Consider the following 21,216-nt stretch of genomic DNA (forward strand, 5'->3'; position numbering starts at 1 on the left):
AATATGCTCAGTGTGTGCCGCATGAACATTTTATTATGGATATGCGTTAAAAGTGTTCTTAGAGACTCGGTTTAAGTTATTATTTTTCTATAAGTGAATAAATTTTTCGTTTTTCTAAAATACGACGTGTTTTATTTGGGGTACGGTTGTACCCCTGTGTAGCAGATGCAGAGTCGGAAATAAGTGTAGCATTTCAGGGTTAAGTACACCTAAAACACTTTGTAATTCGTGTATATCTCGAAAACTGTTTTATCAAAGTATTTCATGTGATCCATCAAAGTTCGTAGAATTTGATATAAAATCCAATAATACAATTAAATCTCAAATCAAAAAAGTAGAGTTTTTGTTAAAGGAAACTCAACTGAATTTCCTTGAACTGGAAATAATGTGGTTCAAAATTTATAATAAATTTAGTGGAATTCTAGATCCAAAAAATCAATTTTATCATTAAGAATTTCAAAAATCAAGATTGAAGCTAATGAGAATGAATCAATGAAATTTGAAATCAAAACAAATTAAATTGAATCTGAAATAAGAAATTGAAACTAATAAAGGCACATTTACAGCGCTCTTAAAATTAATTAATAAAATGATTATTGATAACCTGACTTAATATATTAAAAAATGACTTAATAATTTTAAAAAACCAAATAAAATCCAAGGACAATCAATAAATTTTATTTACTAATTTTCAGGTTTAAGAAATCACAATCGTTTAGAATATAAATTTAGTAAAATGGCGGATATTTCTGAAACTATTAATTGCATTGACTTGTATTCTCCTAAATACTATATTTATTACCTGGTAAGAATATTTGAATTAATTTTTGAGATTTTGGACTTTGCGCTGAGTGATTACCTTGAAGATCAAACTTTGTCTTTTGATACCAGTGCCTAAAATAGCGAATTTTAGGCAATTTTAAGAATTTCGAAAAGTACTACTTGTATTTACTTGGACCCATAACAAAATTTCTGTAGAGTATTATCCTTAATAATAAACTTTTTACCTTATAAGAAGATATTTTATATTTCTTCATATAATCTCATATTTTTTTTTTTAATTTTCGACTTTAAAGTGAATAAGAACAAAATATCTAAAGAATATTCTCCTGAAAATATTAAAAAAACTTAACACTCAATTTGTATCTAAATCTAAATCTAATTTTGTCAATTTCTCTTGAGTATTGAGTATAAACTTTCTGATTTGTCTGATGCTGATTTTGAATCTATAGCTGATTCGGAATTTGTACTAAAGATGAGGTTAAGTCATTCTAAGCGACTAAAAACTAAATATTGCCTACAAAGTAATTTCTACTCATTCAATTTATTTGAATGTTTAACCAATTTTCAATAATTAGAAATCCTGATTCTAGGCATGCGTCAAGTAATTTAAAATTTTCTTCTTCCCAGATATTTAATGTTATTGTTTTTGTGTTTTCACATGACATTTTTTATTTGATTTCAGGCATTTAGAGTCTTAATTTTCTATCAGGTGTTTAAAGTCACCTTTTAGTTGGTTTCAGGCATGTGCTTAGGCAACTCATTATTGATTTGTTTTCAGACATTTAAAAGTATATTTTATTCGATTTTAAGACATTTAAAGCAATATTAATTTTCTTTAACGTACTTGTTAGTTAATTTCAGGCATTTGAAGTCATTATTTATTTTAAATTTCATCCAGGCATTAAAAATTAAGTTTTAGTCGGTTTCAGGCATTTGTAGTCATCTTAAAAATTGTCAATAAAGTATATACTTCAACAGAATTTTCTTTAATTAATTTTCAGTTATTGGAAATAGACCTGATAGATAGATTGGAAATAGTTATACAGTTTTAGAGATGTGAAGTCATTTAACGTTGCCTTCTTCTTGGGTATTTGAAGTTATTGTTTATCTGATTAAAGGCATTAAAACTATTTTAAATGTTATCCATCCTTTTTGCTTCATTTCAGGCATTTAAAATCATGTTCACGCTTGTGGGGTAATTTTAAGTGTTTTCCAGGAATTTTAAGTTATTTTTCATTCATTCATTTCATTCAGTTATTTTAAATTTTATTTAGGCATTTGAAATTACTTTTTATTTATATACAGGGTGTCCCAGAAGTCGACGATCAAACTTAAGGAGGGGAGGGAGGAGGTCATTTAGAATCTAAATATATCTATATGTGGTTATCAAAATATTGATGGGTAAAAAGTTATTCACCTTTTTGTATTTTTTATTAAAATTGAATCCTGCGAACAATAAAACAGTTATGCAAAATAAACGCGGTAAACTACTGTTTTATTTTTGATTATGTTTAATTCTTAGGGATGTCCTTTTATTTTTAAAATAGTTTCAAAAACTCTAATGTCTTCTAGTCCAAAAAAAAATATTTTAAAAACAAGTTTTGATTTTAAAAAATCTTAGTAAGTTTTTTTAATGGATGGTGATAAAAAGAAATTACCCTTTAAAAAACTGACCCGCCCTTAGAAAATCTTGAGAAATTATTGTAGATTCTTAACATAATAATAAATAATATATAAATTTCCTAGCTGTAGTTTCATAACATAATTAAAGACTTGAATACAGATTTGTTTTACCCAATTTCTAATGGAAAATACTTTACTTGGACCATTTTTGGTCCAAGGTTGGTTACCATTTACCTATTCTTAAATTTAAGGTGAACGTTAAAGTTCAGTTTAAAAATATTTTGAATATTTTGCATGGTCCTTTTTGTTGAGATAAAAATAACAAACGATTTAGTATTTTCAGTCAAATCAGTCTTAGGTACGCTTTCCTCCATACTGGGCTATTACATTTCGACCTTGGCGATTAATAAGTACCTACTTTTTTTATTTGTTAGTTCAACTATTAAAGATGCCTTATGCACCACAGGAATATGCAGAAATGCATTATGTCTACGGGTTTTGTGACGGTAATGCTCGGGCTGCTGCGGGGCACGATTTCCTAACAGACCACATTATCCTAATTACAGAGTGTTTCAAAATGTTCATAGGATATACGTGAATGGTCAAATTTCTGGCCAGCATTTGCCCGGAGAAGGAAGGCCTAGAGTTGATATTGATGAAGATGAGATAATAAATATGGTAGCAGAAAATCCGACCATTAGTATTCGTCGTAAAGCAAGGCGTTTGGGATTATCATCTTTATCGGTGCATCGTATTTTGATAAGATCTCTATTACATCCATATCATGTGCAACGTGTGCAAGCATTGTTACCCGGAGACTACGCCACAAGAGTACGATTTTGCAGGAATATGTTACGTCGCAACAGAACCGACCCTCAGTTTTTCCAAAGAATTTTGTGGAGCGACGAATCATTGTTTCAAAGGATAGGAATATTTAATATTCACAACACACAACGCTCCAGTAGTGAGAGTTTATATCAACCAACAGTTTCCAAATCGTTGGATTGGAAGGGGTGGGACTATCCGCTGGCCACCGCGGTCCCCCGACCTTAACCCATTGGACTTCTTTTTGTGGGGATATTTTAAAGAATTAGTTTACGCTACAGAAAGTCGCACTGAACAGGAATTGCGTCAAAAAATAGAAGAAGCGATCAGAGTGATCAATAACAACCAGAGGGGATTTCAGCGGTTAAAAAGAAATTTTATACGACGATGTAGATTTAATGTAGTTAATACCTTATTAATAATTAAATAAAAAAAATATTATTACAATTTCTTGTATTTTTGAAAAAATGTAGCAATGGTACAAATAAAGTATTTTCCATTAGAAATTGGGTAAGACAAATCTGTATTCAAGTCTTTAATTATGTTATGAAACTACAGCTAGGAAATATCGAAATGGCCAGTGAAATTTGGGTGCGCAGTGGCAAAATCCTCGAAAGCCCATTTTAGGCCATTGGTTTATCATTTTCTGTCTTCATCGCACACTGACTCTCTCACTCTTTCTTCCCTCATCTTAAAGGCCATTTCGATATTGGCGAGTGGTACATTAATTTCTCAAGATTTTCTAAGGACGGGTCAGTTTTTTAATGGTTAATTTCATTAAATCAGCATCCATTAAAAAAAATTATTCAAATTTTTTGAAAACAAAACTTGTTTTTAAGATCATATTTTTCTTGACTAGAAGAGAACAGAGTTTTTTAAACTATTTTAAAATTAAAAGGACACTCCTAAGAATTAAAGATGACTAAAAACAAATCAGTAGAATAATCCGTTTATTTTGCGTAACTTTTTTATTGTTGCCAGCATTCAATTTTAATAAAAAGTACAAAATATTAAATAACTTTTTAACTGTCAATAATTGGATAACAACATATATAGTTATTTTAATTCAAAATGACCTCCCCCCTCTCCCCTTTAAGTTTGATCGTCGACTTTTGGGACACCCTGTATATTTAAAACATTTAGAAATATCTTAATTTTCTTTGAGTCACCTTTTAATTACTTCAGGCATGTGACGTCATATTAAATATTTTTTAGGCATTTGCAGTCATTACTCATTATTTTAAAGTATTTTGAAGTTATTTTAAATTTCATCCAGACATTTAAAACAATTTTTTAAAACAATTTTAAGCATCTTAATATTTCTTCAAGAATTTCTTGAAGAAAAGAAGATTTAAAGAATTTTCCAGGTATGTAAAGTCATTATTTATTTATTGCCAGACATTCTGAAGTCATTTCAAATTTTATCCTGGCATTTGAAATTATTTGTATTTCGGTTTCAAGCATTTAGAGGCAACTTAATTTTCTTTCAGGTATTTAGTTTATTCCAAGCATGTAAGGTCATTTTAAGTTTTTTCCACGTCACGATTTTTTATTTGATTTCAAGCATTTGAAGTCATCTTAAGTTTCTTTCAAGTATTTGCAGTCACTTTCCTGGCATGTTAGCATGTTCCTTTCATGTCCTTCAAGTTATTTTACGTATTTTTCTTTACTTTAATAAGCATTTAAAGACATTGTTTATTTATTTTCAGCCAGTTTAGATTTATTTTAGATTTCATTATTTTTAGATTATTTCATTTTAAATTTCATTTTTGTATTTAAAATTTTTCTTTGTTTTTTTGGTTTTAGGTATTTAGAGTCCTCTGAATTTTGTTTAAGGAATTTGAAGTCAATTTTAAGCTTTCAAGTAGGTCTAAGTCACTTTTTAGTTAATTCCGAGCATTTAAAGGCATTTCAACTAAATTTTCTAGTTTTAGTTAATTTCAGGCATATGAGTTATTTAATCGATTCCAGACACTTGAAGTTTTAAACGTTTAAAACGAGTTTCCTGTAATTTTAATCAATTTGCATTCTTTTTTTTAATTGATTTCAGGCATTCAAATTAATTACATTTGATTAGGTATTTGAATTGATGACAACTTTTAGTTAATTTCCATTCAGGCACTTAAGTTATTTTAAACTGATGCCAGGCATTTGAAGATATTTTTACTCTATTTCAAGCATTTAAAGTCATTTTAAGTTTCTATTTTTGTTTACAAGCATGTTTGAAGCACTTCCATTTTTTAAGTATTTTCCGGGCATTTGAAGTCATTGTTTAACTATTTAGTCGATTCCAAGCATAGCAATTTCTTCTTGTTTTTAGGCATTTTGAAGTCTTTTTAAATTTGATCCAGAAATTTTAATTTTTTTTTAATCAATTTTAACTAAATTTCCTTGAGTCTTCCTTACGCAAATCCTGGTTCCAAGCATATGAAGCTAGTTCTTCCAGGTATTTAGAGCCATCGGATTTTTTTTCCAAGACTGAAGTTGAGTTTAAGCTTTTAAGTTTCTTAAGTCATATTTGAGCTGATTCTGATTCTGAGCATTTAAAGTCGTTTTAAGCATCCTACTTAAATACAATATCTATAACTAAAAAAAAATAATTTTCAATACAGTAATTTCAGCTCAATTTCCTGGAATTTTTACTCAATTTCCTTTCAGGCATTTAAGCTATATTTACTCTATTTGAAGCATTTAAAGTTTCTTTCAGATACTCAAAGCATTTTTTTAATGTCAGGCATTTGAAGTCATTTTAACTGATTTTCCTAATACTTTAACTTAATTTCCATTCAGGCATTCAAGTTATTTTTGAATTGATTCCAGGCACTTGAAGCCATTTTAAGTTTCCTTCTTAAGCACCAGATTAAAAAACTGGAAAAAACTAATATTTCTGATAAAGTCGTTTCTACTTAATATCCATTAACTGGAAATCCTCTTCCAGACATAGAAAAGTGTCTAAAATAAATTTACTCGATTACTGTAATTAGTTTTGAGATCCAAAAAGCCAAATCCTTCAGATTATGAGAATTGCTATATTCAGAAATTTTAATTTGAATCAAAATCTAATTGGAATTTCCTCTGAATCTGGAACAAACTAAAAGCTAACAACTGAAAAGCACTTAATCTATATATATAAAAGAGTTTGTCCTGACTGACTGACTCATGATCGCAGAGCCCAAACTACAATAGCTAGAAACGTGAAATTTTGCCAACGGGTTCCTTTTATAATGTAGGCACCGGATAAGAACGGATTTTTCGAAATTCCACCGATAAGGGGTAAAAAATGGGAATACCTGTGACCTCGAGAACTAAGGGGGCGTAGCTTCGGAGTTTGAACGGAGACTGCCCGCACCAACGAGTCGCAGGCATCAACTTAAGAAAAAACTGCAACAATGTTTTTTTATAATGTAGGCCCCGGATGCGTATTTCGAAAAGCGTCCTCATTTCGTCTCCCTCATGGGGCTGATATCGGGACGCATAAATCGATTAAAAATGCTTAGAAACACATACCTAGTTCGTCAACTCGAGGAAACGTATTGGAGACGCTTTTCTTGCCAGATACGCAGTAAAATGATCGGTAAACCCGTCTCGATTTCGGCACCGATTACGAGAAATTACGCAGATAGGGTAAAACGTTTTGACACGTTTAATTTAGGTTAGTTTATCTAGTATTACAGTACGCGGTTATGCATTAAAAATTATTGTTTTGAATAAGTAGACATTTTTAGTAGAAACAATGAACAAAGAGTGTTGCAAGAGCTTAATAAGTTCCATACTTACCGATTTTTCTATGTTGCAATATGAAGGAGACGATAGTGAGAAATTTAAAGTGACATTGCAGTGCAAATTAGTGCAAGGCGAAAGCTTCGATGAAAAATATGAAATATTCATCAAACACTTCTCTGACAAAACAAAAACAAACTGGATAATGAAGAAGCGTGTTTCGAAGGGTGTTCGTTTTGAATTTTGCAAACGTTTTGTCTGTCAACATTCTCTAAGGAATAAAACAATAAATAAACGTAAAGGAGTTCTACAAAATTATAACTGCTTGGCAAATATTACCATTAAGTTTTTGAAGGAAACAGTGTATACAAAAAAAAAATCTGTTCTGTTGAGAGGTGGATTAAATATACGTATTGAGATAAATTTTTGCCATTCACACCGAATACAAGTCGCTCAAGCATACAATTTGCTGCGTTGTAATGAAGAAACAAAATCCCTATTTATTTCGTATTTTGAATCAGGAATGACACCGGCCTCGGCAAAAACATTCCATGAAATGCATATTGCCCAATCTATAGAAAAAGACCTTCTTATACATTAAGCAAATGCCCAGGTAAATCCGACTGACGCTCAAGTGAATTATTTGTACAAAAAGTGGAGTTTGCAAAACTATGGTGAGAGAGATACGACTAGCGCATTTGAGATAATCAAAAGAAAGCAGGCGAATAATAGTGATTTTGGACAGTTACATTTACTAGAAAATCCTAACATCGTTGTAATTATTACGCTAATTATGAGAAGAGTCTTTCTTGCTGGATTAACAAAAGAAATCATATTTATTGATTCAAGTGGTTCGTGCGATCAGAGCAATACATGTGTGACATTTATTTTTGCCCCAACCAAAGTAGGAGCTGTGCCAGTAGCAGTGGCTTTGCATAATAGTCAAAGTGAGATTAATTATTTTTTAGTATTTAAAGCAGTTGAAGAAAGTTTGGAAAAGTTAGGTGATGTGTCATTTGAGCCTAACGTTATAATGACAGATGACTCCACCGCAGAACGAAATGCACTCAAGACAGTTTTTCCAAATTCCACATTGCTGTTATGTATTTTCTACGTTACACAAGCTCTGTGGCGTTGGCTATGGTCAAGGGAAAATAATATTGAGAAGGATGATCGTAAATTTATTATGAATAAATTTCGAGGTGTAATATTTGCAAAAATAGAACAAGAGGCAATCGATTCTATGGAACATATTTTCTCAGTTGATTTATATAGCTGATTATAATGAAAAATTAAATAAACATCTTCAACATTTATGGAACCGCCGCGAAGAGTGGGCGTTAGCATTTCGCAGTGAACTTTCTAATAGGGGCCATAATACTAATAATTATTGTGAGGCCTCGATTCGCATTTTTAAAGATGTTGTACTCCAACGATGTAAAGCTTTCAATATGTCTGCTCTAGTGGACTTTGCAACTAAAACATTCGAACTATATCACAAAAAAAGGTTAATTTCTTTCGCAAATTCAAGATCAAGAAAACTGACTCTAGCTTATGAAAAATTTTGTGATAAATCCAGAAACATTCAGGATATTTTAAAAATTAGTGACGATTTTTTTCATGTTAAAAGTGAAAAAAAAATGAATACTATACTGTCGATTGTATAGATGCTACGTGTTCTTGTCCAAGGGGTATTAGCGGTAGTTTTTGCAAACACATGTGTGCTGTTGAAGAGAAATATGGTGTAATTTTCAAAACCTCGTTGTTTTTAAGTGAGTTCGACCGAAAAGGACTAGCACAACTGGCACTCGGAGAGGACATTTCACCTTCATTCTTCGTTGACATGTCTGAGGGAAGTTGTGTACCCGTTGCAAGCTCTTCAGGGCGTAATGAAGACCTTACGGAAGAATATGATATTTTTAATGGAAATTCCCAAATTCCATTTTTTATTAATAGTATCGACTCGAAAGCAAAGGAGAATTACATTGACAACGTGGACAAAATTAATAATGAGTTCGAACGAATCGCCACAATTCTTAAAAAAGTCATAAATGTTAATAATATGCAGAACATATCTAAGTTTGTCAAACACAAATCATGACATTCATGTGTGATAAATCAAAACAGCGAAAAGCCCGCAAGATAAAAGTACAACCGACTGCTATAGCTCGAAGAAAAAATTGAAATATTACTGGTGGGAGGATGCAATCAGGTCGACCAAGCAATATTGAGATAAATGCAAGAAAACAGTTACACAATATATCAGTCAATATCGATTTGAATGAGCCGACCGCCAAAAAACATTAATAAAAATAAAATACAGGGCGATCTTACTTAAGCCTTTCTTTTTGTTAATTTTTTTTATTGAATTAGTTTTCTAATTCAACCATCTTGTATTTTCAATAATAAAAAGACACAACAATAGACCAAGTTAAGTGTAATCACCCTGTATACAATAAATGAAATGAAACATAATGTTCAAATATTTACCTGTAGTACACTGTACCTATTATTTTGTTGAAAAATTTGTTGAAAATATTTTTCATGTTAATAACCATACACATTATGTATTTATCTAATATTTTGGATTTAATAAAGAGGTATAATGAGTTTTCCACTGTTTAATTAATTTTTCTCTTATTATTTTTCAAAATAATGCCAATATAATGCAATGGTGAAAAAAAGAATAATTTTCTAGCATTATAGATGAGATTTTCCAATTCTCTATCAAATCCCCCAATAGATATGTCATTTTTAAAATTCTAAAGTCAACCAATAATATGCTATTTTAAACATTTCATTAAGTTTTGAAAATAAAAAAAATACATGATTCGATAGTATTTCTTTTCTCTTAAAAAAATCTAATAATTTTTCAATATTTTCAATAAAATTTTATAATTCTCCTTTAAATTTCCCATAAGATTATGTAAGTTTCAAAATTCTAAAGTCAAATTTGATACCATTATATTATGCTCTCAAACTTTTTTAGCATTCTGAATGAAAGTTCCCAAGACTGTGAAATTGTACATAATATTATCAATTTCGAACTAATGAAATGAGTTATCCCCCCGAAATGAGTTATCTCGACTCTGTTCTTTTTAAAAAAAAAGTGAATAATGAGAATCTCACAACCAACATACTACAAGAGTCGAAATAAAGACGGATTCACCATTAAAATTGCATATGAATTTTACCAAAAACCTGTCTTTAGGTTGACTCTTCCAGGTGACGAGTTGGGTACGGGTTTACGCTGATTTTGAGACGCTATGATGAGGACGCTATTCGAAATACGCGCCCCAGATACGAACGAACTTTTTGACATTCCACCGATAAGGGGTGTTAGCGATATGATAAATATGGTATAGCGGCATAAAACTGATTAATAAATACGATTGAAAAAGTGCCTTTGTATTATTTATATTTTGGTAGACATAACATCAAGGCGGGTCCATGCGAGACTGATACCCAAGAGGTGACTCGACTCAGTCTTACCGCTCGCTCTGCATCTAATGAATCATTTTTAAGATTATTTGTGTCTTGGTTTTATAATAATTATATTATATTAATCGCGCCCCTTGACCTCAAGAAAAACGGCGTGGCAATTGTGGGTTGCATGTACTATCAATGAGGCGAGCCTTCGGATTTTATTTTTGTGTATTGTGGGTTGCATTTACTATTATTGGAGGCCGTCTTCGACTTTTCTTTTATTTTCACGCGAGCAACGCCGCGGGCATTCAGCTAGTTCTCAGATAAATCAGATTTAGCTGAATTTTCTTGAATTGTCGCATAATTTTTAAAAGCTAATCAGTCATTCAGAAAAAGGGATTAATAAATAGAGTGATAAATGTGGGCCTGAAATTAAAACTACTACTTGGATTAATTTGAATCCATAATAAAATGTAAAGCATATTATCCTAAAAATTAAAAAAAAAAATTATTTTGAACATTCTCTTAATTTGAATATAAATTTGCCGATTTTTCTGATATAGACGAAAAATAAAAATATTTTTCAAAAAAAATGCAAAACTCAAAATCTCATAATTTTGAAAAATGTAATATGAAATTTTAAGTACAGGATCAATAGCTAGAAAAAATTAAAATTTTTCCTATAAGGTAATTTATGCCCATTCAATTCCGTTGAATCTTGACTTAATTTTCCATAAATGATAATCCTAAAATATTCTACTTGATTTCAGACATTTAATGTCATTTCAAGTGTCTATCAAGTATGTAAAGTCACTTAGTTACAGGCTTGTGAGGTCATTTATAGTAGTTTCCAAGCATTAAAAGTGATGGTTTATATTTTTTAGGCATTTTAAATCTCGTCCAGGCATTTAAAATAATTTTCTATTCAATATTAAGCATCTAGACTCTAGAGTCATCTTAATTTTTTTTACAGGTACTTGAAGTTAAGTTAATTTCTAGTCGATTCTAGGCATATAAGATCATTTTAAATATTTCAGGCATTTAGAGTCACCTTATGAGTTTACAATAAAGTACATAATTCAACTGAAGTTCCTTCAATTTCTTTATAAATTTTCAGTAAATGAAAATGTTGATTCGAGGCATGTAAAGACATTTAAATTTTCTTTTTCCTTAGTCACTTAAAATCATTGTTTATTTGTCTTAAGAACTTTGACATCATTTTTTTTTCTGGCATTTGATGTCACGTTTTAAACGATTGCATAGGTATATTTTATGGACAATTGAAGTGATTGTTAATGTCCTGGTTTCAAGCATATGACACTATTTCTTCCATACTTGTTTTCAGGCACTTACAGTTTTTTCAATTTTTTTTCTGGTATTTAAAGCCACTTTTCAGGCATATTAAATTATTTTAAGTATTTTCCAGGCATTTTTAGCCGTTATTTATTCATTCACAAGCAGTTTAAAATTATTTTAAATATCATCGATGCATTTAAATTAATTTTTTTTCGATTCTTGACATTTAGAGTCATCTGAATTTTTTGTCAAGGAATTTGAAGTCCATTTTAAGCTTTTAAGTATTTCAAGTTTTTGCCAAGCATTTGAAATGACTTTTTTAATTTTTTTAGTTGATTCCAGGCATTTGTACTATTTATAGTCATTGTAAGTATCCTCCTTGAATACAAGATTTATACCTAAAAAAACTTACATTTTTAGTTATGTGAGTAATTTGAACTGAATTTCTTAGAATTTTTACTCAATTTCTAATCAGATTTTTGAAGTCATTTGAACTAAATTTTCTGGAATTTTTACTGAATTTCCATTCCAGACACTTAAGTTATATTATAATTGATTCCAAGCATTTTAAGTCACTTTTCATTTTAGTCCAGGCATTTGAATTTTAATTCTATTAAAAGCAACTTTTTAATTGATATCAGGCATTTGAAGTCATTTCAACTGAATTTCCTTGAATTTTTACTCAAATTGCGTTCAGGCATTTACATATATGCTTTACTTGATTCCAGACATTTCGAGTTACTTTTTATTTTATTCCAGGCAATTAAATTATCTTCCAGATATTTAAAGTAACTTTTTTAATTGATCTCAGGGAGGAAGTTTTAACTGATTTTCATCGAGGCATTTAAGTTATTTTTTATTTGACATTTTAACTTATTGCGAGTAAATTTCTCGAAATTTTCAATTAAATTTTATTCAGTCATTTTAAATAACTTTTTGTTTGTTTTGACGCATTTAAATTTTCTTCTCGATATTTAAAGTAGATTTTTAATTGATTTCAGGAGTTTGAAGTAATTTTAACTGAATTCCCTGGAACTTTTACTACATTTCAGGCACTTGAAGCCATTTTAAGTTGCCTACTTAAGTACAAGATCCATAAATGAAAAAAAAAACTTACATTTCAAGTGAAGCAATTTCTAGTGAATTTTCTGAAATTTTTACTCAATTTTCAAAAATTTTACCATCTGAAAATCCTAATCCAGACATAGACACTTATAGGATATTTAGTGGATTAATGTAATATTTTTTACATCCCATAATTAATCAGCAAAATCTTTCGATTATGAGAATTTTGACCTAAATTCAAATTCAAAATAAATTTATTTATCAATAAAATTACAAACATAATTATCAATTTACAATAAATAAACCATTATGATAAATAGGACCATGCCTCGATTATGAAACCGTTAGCACAGGTGCAAACCTGTGTAGCAAGGCCCTTTTTTTGAAAAAGAATTTAAATAAAAAGAAAGAATAATAATAACTATTAACCTAGCCAATATAAGTACTTAACTATACTTTACTTACTATACAAATTGACTTTTTTGTTTTTTAGCAATAAAAGAAATACCAGAGGTAGGTAGGTAGACGCGCAAGGGGTGCAAAGGAAAACGTGTTATGTAACAAATGCTACTTGTAAAGAAATTTTAGATGGAGGCGAGCGTATACCAAAGCCCTATAAAAAAATGTATACAGCTATTTTTATGGTTTTTAACACGTTTATTGTATTTATTTCAAATTATTTCAAATTAAATTAAGCATTTCATTGCTGTTTTTCAAGGAGATAATTTTGAATATATTTTTTAAATACTCCTATTAAAAATTGTTTAACGTGCTCACGCAATTTAGTTAAAGTTAAAGTTAAAGTTGAGAGGCTACAAAAATAAAAGATTTTTGAAAATTTATGTTTCTATGCTGTGGGACTCTAAAGAAATTTATAAATCTAGTGTTATACATATGAAGATGATTTTTAAAATTATTTACTAAAATAGAGGCTCTCCAGTTTTCAAATTGTTATAAATAAAGGTGTACATATGGCATAAATCTCATTCGGATTTTCTCTGAATCTGAAGAAAGTAACAGCCGGAAAGGCCTTGATTCTAAAATAAATCAGATTTAACTGAATTTTCTAGAATTGTCACATGTTTCCAAAAGCGAATCAATCATTCAGAAAATGAAATTAATAAATATTTAGAAAGAAATTTGGGTTTGAAACTTAATCTAAACCCGTTGCCTGAAACTCAATCTACAGTATGAAACTGGATCCAAATCAGAATCAGAATCTGAATCTTAAAGCAAAGTTTAATATTCTCCGATTATTTTGTTTCCAAAATGGTCCCACCGTGGCCAAAATCTATAATCTCTAATAGGTTTTACTGTAGAAGGCCTGAGTGATATCAAGAAAAATATGTTGTATATATATTACCTTAGAAGTACCACCTCGAAGCACCAAATTCATCTTAAATATCTCCCTCAACTTTTCCTCCTGCTGTACTTTCTTTCTCGAAACGATTTTATAAGTGAAACTTTGTTTCGGTACCAGCGGCTCTGCAAACTCCTCCAACCTTTCCTTGGCGTCCCTCTCCCTTTTGCCCCTAAGAATGGTCTTTTCCAGTTTACTTAATGGCTTGGGTTTACCCTCCGAAAGTGTTAATGACTCTACGATATCTGTATCAGCATTTTTTGATGAACCTACGAGATTTTTAATGATATTATTTAATTTTTTTGGATAGAGAGTGGTGCCCTATAGAAAATGAGGTCCTCCTAATCCCCGAAAGACCTCCGGTCGCAGCAAGCACAGGCCCTTAAATTAAATTGAAGGGTCAATTTTTGGTATATAGAGGGTGGTTTTGAAGTTTCGACATTGTTTTAAGGGTAACACTCTTCCTTTTGAGTTTTTGTGAAAGAGACTTGTTGGGCTAAAAATGCTTATAACTTTGGTTCTATAAGAGTAAAAAAGGTGATGTTTAACTTTTTCTATTCAGGAAATGTGTGGCAAGGCTCTGGTTATTTAAAATTTTTTATTTGGACTTTTATTTAGCAGAACTAGGAGTCAAAAGTGGTAGAACTTGTTTTTGTGGTAGGAATTCGGCGCAGGTCACAATAGTTGTTAGAATTTTATGCAATTTATCGTACTGATTAGGGTTCATGTGATACGTATTCGTATAGTTTTTGGTTATGGTGTAAATGAGGAAATTATTTTTTTAAAGAGTCGCAAAGGAAAAAAGTGCTTCACAAAACTCAAAACTACTACTACGACTATTTTATAGATTTTAGTCTTTGCCAGATAGGTCATTATAGGTTTACTTATAAATGTAAGCGTTTTGAAATTATAGAGTAGTTCTTCCATTGAATGAAAAAAAACTGTCAGATACTCTAGGAGACTTTCGAAAAATCGAAATATTTTAAAAACTCATCTAAGGGTTTCATTGACTTAACTTTCAATTCTTATCAGTTTCTTTACCAAAAACGTCATTACAAGTTTCCTTGTTAATATAAGCATTACGGGGCTATTAAGCAGTAGACTGAAAAGATGTTGATGGTGTCAAAGGCTTTACAAAAAACTCAATATTTTGAAAACTTATTTAAGAATTATATTGGTTTTAGTTTCACATGAAAACTGATGAGTTTCTTTACCAAAAAGGTCATTACAGGTTTTTTTGTAAATATAATTAATTTAAAGTTATTGAATACTCTTTTAATGGATTAAGAATATTTTGATAGTGTCAAATGCTTTACAAAAATCTAAATATTTTAACTTTTGTGACGATTTTATTGATTTTAGTTTCATATGAAAACTCAAGTTTAAAAAAGTTCAGTTCTTTATCAGAAAGGTTATTATAAGTTTTATTATTATAAGTGTCCTTGTAAATATAACCATTTTGGAGTTACTGAGTAGTTTTTCAATGGACTGACAAAATTTTGATAGTATCAAAGACTTTAGAATATGCTAAACATCTTGAAAATTCATTTAACGATTTTATTGATTTTAGATTTATTTCAAAACTGATTATCTTTACTAAAAGTAGTGAGTACTACTAAGTATCTTTATTAAAAAAGTCATTACAAGTTTCCTTGTAAATGGAACCGTTTTTGAGTTAGTTTAGTATCAAGGGTTTTACAAAAATCTAAATATTTTGAAAACTTATATAACGATTTTATTGATTGTAATTTTATTAGAAAGCTAATGAGTTTCTTTACTAAAAAGGTCATTACAAGTTTCCTTGTAAATAAAACCATTTTGGAGTTATTGAGTACCGTAAAGTCGGGGGACTTTGACTCACAGGAGTAAAAAAAATTCTGCCATGCAAATTCCAAGGCCTACTAATGTCAGTTTTTAACACGTTGAGCCCCGCGTGCCCACCGGTGGGCATTTGGATTTTACTTCCAGGGACCGAATTTTCATTCTGGATATTTTTTGTTAATAGTTATTTTTTTGCAGTTTATGTTGTTTGTGGATCAATACTCTGTCGACTTTTGGCTGTTTTTGTAATTTTTTGCGGTGACCCACGGGTGGGCACGTAGTCCCAGAATGCTATTTTACATTTTGGGACCGAATGCCCACCCGTGGACACTAGCTTTAATGTGTTTTTTTGTTTTAGAGTTAAGCAAATATGGCTAAGAAATATCTATCGGATCAGGATTTGGCAAAGGAGCTGGAGAATCTGTCCGACGACGAGTCAAGAGATATAATTGAAGACGAAATTACCGGATTTTCAGATGATTCGCTCGTAGATAAAGATTTTATTCCTGTTGAAAGTGATCTATCATCCGATAACGATTCATCCGGTAATAATTCAGATAATTCTGCCATATTATTATCCGAAGACGAAGATCTAGACGATAACGTACCTCTAGCGACTTTAACTACTAAGCAAAAATGGGATCACGTTCAAGGAGACCGACTGTCTTTTAGTAAAAGCCCTCAGAATGTTGGTGTTGTTCCAGCTGTTAGTGCAGACTTTGCAGGGAAAGATCCAACTAAATTCTTAAACTATTTTATCGACGATTAGATGATTATTCTATTTGTGACTGAAACCAATAGGTTTGCTTCACAGCGAATTGCTGCGTCAATAGCAGATCCAAACCGGAAGGCCAAGGTGCCGAAATGGGTGGATACCAATTCCGTGGAAATGCGAAAATTTTTTGGCATTATATTATGGATGGGCCTTCTTCCAATGCCTCAATTACGGGATTATTGGTCAACCAAATCGTTGCACCAAAATCGCATACCCACAATTATGAGTAGAAACAGATTTGAAGGTATTTTGGGCATGTTCCATGTAAGTGATAATGAGAATGATAGACCCTCTGATGACCGACTTTACAAAATATCCGAATTTCTTGACATGCTGCAAAAGAAATTTAAGTCCTCCTACATGCCCGAAAAAGACATTTGTATCGACGAAAGTAAGGTCCCATTTCGAGGACGCATTTATTTCAGACAATATATACCCAATAAGCGACACCGCTACGGTATAAAGCTTTTCAAGTTGTGTGTATCTGGAGGATACACCTGGGATTTCAAAGTATATACCGGCAGAGAAAAATCAAGTGAATTTGCAGTTTCTGAAAAGGTAGTCATGGAATTGATGGAAGGTCTTTTGGACAGTGGCCGCACACTTTACACTGACAACTGGTACACGAGCGTATCATTAGCCAAAAGACTGATTGACCGAAAAACGCATTTAGTTGGTACAATTAGAGCAAACCGCAAAGGTAATCCTCAGGAAGTAATAAAGGAAAAGTTGAATCGAGGTGGAATTGTAGCTCAGCAAGATAATGACAAAACTGTAGTCCTGAAGTGGAAGGATAAGAGAGACGTCATCATGCTAAGCACCAAACACGATGATTCTACCGTTACTTTAGCAAAAAAAGGAAAGGAAGTTATTAAACCGAAAGTAATTGTTGACTATAATCATGGCAAGGCCTTTATCGACTTGTCGGATCAAATGTTAGCATACGCGCTTTTTCTAAGGCGAACTTCAAAATGGTACAAATCACCACTTTCAAAGAAGAGGTAGTTTCAGGTCTCATTGAAAACGACGAAAAACTTAGTACTGTTTCTCGTCCTTCCACGTCAAGAACGCAACGCTGCACGTTGAAGGAAGTGGAAGGCTAAAAACGAGTTACTCGAAAGAGATGCACTAAATGCTACAGCACCATGTCAATGGCTCACGATGCTGCGTACTCCCGAAAAAATGCGAAAAAGGTCAATACAATTTGTGTACCGTGTAATATTCCCCTTTGTATTACTTGCTTCCAAAAACATTTGGCTTAAAACTTTAGTGTCAGCAGTTTCTTTGTGGCAGTGTGTATTTCGTCAAACGTTAGGTCATTTTAGTAAGTTTTATTATATTTAGGTTAGTCATTTTTACGGTATTTTAAGTTTTGGTTACATAAGAAAACGACTGTTTTTTATGACAATTTATTTTTAAGTTTTAAGAGTATTTTTTCTGTTTTAAGGTAATATAACATGGTATATTAACTCAAATATGTTTTTTTCTACTCTTATAAACTAAATGCTTAAACTATCTAAACTGCCCAACCCAATATATTTTTTGGCTCATCCTGGGACCAGACCGTCGTTTGGTATAGAGAGAATCAATGTAATCCATGCTCACGGGTGAGCACGCGGTCCCTGAATAAGCGACTCGATGTGCCCACCGGTGGGCATGTGGTCCCAGAAAGCAAACTCGAAATGCCCACCAGTGGGCACGCGGAGCTCAATGTGTTAAGGGCCAATTTTAAGAAACCATGCTAGGCATTTTTTTAGCAAAAAGTTGTGCACACCACTGGATTCGGCATTCCCCAAAACGGCCTTATTCCAAATTTCACCAAAAAATATTAAATAATAACAATTTTATGATAAAAAAAAGAAATGCGCTTTACTTCTAAATTGTTTCTAAAAATTATTGAAATATTGAACTCTATTGTGTCTAAAAATTATTGAAATATTGAATTGTCACATTTGACATCCGTCAAAGTCAAAACTGTCAAAAGTGGTAATAGAACGTGTTTAGATAGTATAAGTAATCATGGAAAATTTAAATTTAAGAGAAAAAATTGAAATTCTTCGTCTTGTTGGTGGTAACACGCGTTCGATGAGAGAAGCTGCCAGAGAATTTAATTAGGCATCCTGATAGACCAGTAAGTCTAAGTACTGTGCAACGTGTTAATAAAATTTTCAATGAAACAGGATCTGTTTCGAACAATCTACTTAAAAATAGACATAATGGACGGCGTGGGCTCAGAAGAAATGAAAATTATATTTTGGAATATTTTAACGGCAATCCTCGAAGTAGTGTCAGAACGGCTAGTTTGGTCCATAACATCCCCAGAGGAAGTATAAGAAGATGTTTGCAAAAAAATAACATAAAAGCATTTAAGCCAAAATTTTTGCACACCTTAGAGGATGGTGACCAGGCAAGAAGATTAGAGTTTTGCTATTGGCTTTAGGGAGAATATTTAAACAACAGAAACTTTCTAGATGAAATCCTTTTTAGCGATGAAGCCATTTTTACCACAAATGGCGTAGTCTCCAGTCAAAATTGTCGCCACTGGTCCGTGCAGAATTATTATATATATTAACGTTTGGTGTGGAATACTAAGCGACAAAATTATTGGCCCTTTTTTCTTTAATGGTAATTTGAATACAATTGAATTTTTGAATTTTCTTGAGAATGAATTTTCGAACGCATTAGAAGATTTAACCTTAAGATATCACCTTAATTTGAAGTTTCAATTAGATGGTTGTCCTGTCCATAATGCTCGTTTAGTAAGAGACTGGTTAAATCAACATTTTGAAAACTGTTGGATAGGACGAAACAGTCCTTTCGTTGAGTGGCCACCGAGATCCCCTGACTTAACGCCACTCGATTTTTTTCTCTGGGGCTTACTTAAAGAAAAAGTGTACAAATCAAGACCTCAAAATTTAGAAGATCTACAAGTCAGAATAATCCAGGTTTGTTCAGAAATTATTCCAGAGCAAGTCCGTAAAGTTATTTTAAATGTAGGCAAAAGGAATGTATAATGCATAGAAAACAATGGTGGATTAGTAGAAATTTCAAAAATTTAGTAGCGGTTAATTTTTAATTTGTTGTTTTTATTTTATTTGTATTTATTTTTGTTAGTTTATTGTTTGTTTTTATTTGTATTTAGTTTGGAATTGTTATTTGCTTGTATTATCTTTGTTCAATTTGTTTTTTTCATGGCTATCTACACATTTTTAAATGTAAATAAATGCATAATTTCCCTTTTTATTTTTTGTTATAAAATTGTTATTACTTAATATTTTTTGGTGAAATTTGGTATAAGGCCGTTTTGGGGGATGCCGAATCCAGTGGTGTGCACAATTTTTTGCACAGCAAAAAAATGCCTAGCATGGTTTCTTAAAATTTGGCCCTTAAAAACTGACATTAGTAGGCCTTGGAATTTGCATGGCAGAATTTTTTTTTGTTATGATGATGTAGTTTTTCTGGACCTAACATTTAAAAAAAAACCCGAGCAAAATCGCACCAAAAATAAACTTTTTATCAGGGTGACCCGAAAACAAATGGGTCACACTGTATATGACGAAGTAACACATTCTTCTTCCATTTCACACATATTTAAAACATATTTTATATGACAAGCGAAATATTTAAATTTTGAAGGTCATATAATTTGTCCTGCAGCGTAAGTTCATAGATGTATTTCGGGTTGCCAATAGACTAAGTCTACTCTTTGCTCTATTTTTATATTATCGAAAAGCATAAAATAAAGCATTCGAATAACACGCGGGTTTTATTTTCGTCTTTCATTAGACAGCGTGCCGTCTTTGGCTCAATTTAAAGAATACCTGTTTATTGTGTTTAATAACAAATAAGTGAGTTTCAAATATTTTTAACTAAGTTAGTCGTAGGTAAAGCCTATCTAGAGCTTAAATTTTCTTTAAATACCTACCTATTTGATAACAATATTTTACGTTTTCTTTCTAATGTTTTTATCAACAGTTTTGAAAATGGCTTTTTTTAGTAAATTATGCTTTCGACCTACAAACGCACGGCCGGTGCTAGGAGTTAACTACATAGATGTTAACTACACCCAAAAGACTTTAAATAGGGCCGTAGAAGCAGTAAAAAGCGGAGAACTCTCTCAAAAGGCTGCCCTACAATTTAAAGTTCCAGTTGGGACAATAAAAAACAAAATTAAAAACAGACACACAAAATCAATAGGTGGTCAGCCGATTTTTACAAAAATTGAAGAAAATGCATTTATTTCACATATTTGCACTCTTTCTCATTATGGGTTCCCCATCGACCAAACCGACCTTAAACATTTAGTTAAAAACTACTTAGAGCGCGAGGGCAGAACGGTGAAGCAGTTTCCAGAAAACATCCCTGGAAAAGATTGGATTCAATCTTTTCTTCTAAGAAACCCAACACTAACGCAACGGTTTGCGAGTAACATAAAAAGATCACGGGCCGAAATAAATGAAGAAACCATAACTAAATATTTTAATAATTTGGAGGAAGAACTTAAGGACGTTCCGCCAAATTG

The 21,216-nt window shown here is 31.4% G+C and overlaps 2 protein-coding genes across 4 annotated transcripts in view; both read right to left on the bottom strand.

The window, feature by feature from the left end:
- The window catches only part of LOC126733602 (uncharacterized), a 189,196-nt gene that overhangs the window by 43,814 nt on the left and 124,166 nt on the right, over positions 1 to 21,216 (bottom strand). The gene's annotated exons all lie outside the window — the stretch shown is intronic.
- The window catches only part of LOC126733601 (uncharacterized), a 69,754-nt gene that overhangs the window by 9,247 nt on the left and 39,291 nt on the right, over positions 1 to 21,216 (bottom strand). For all 3 annotated transcript variants that reach the window (XR_007659784.1, XM_050436968.1, XM_050436967.1), the window contains exon 8: positions 14,102 to 14,367. Coding sequence is in view for 2 of the 3 variants with exons in the window: in XM_050436968.1 (XP_050292925.1) it covers positions 14,102 to 14,367 (266 nt within the window). In the remaining variant the exon portion in view is untranslated. The remainder of the gene's footprint in view (positions 1 to 14,101; positions 14,368 to 21,216) is intronic.

This window comes from Anthonomus grandis, chromosome 2 (genome assembly GCF_022605725.1).
Source record: "Anthonomus grandis grandis chromosome 2, icAntGran1.3, whole genome shotgun sequence".
In the NCBI taxonomy this organism is placed as follows: domain Eukaryota; kingdom Metazoa; phylum Arthropoda; class Insecta; order Coleoptera; family Curculionidae; genus Anthonomus; species Anthonomus grandis.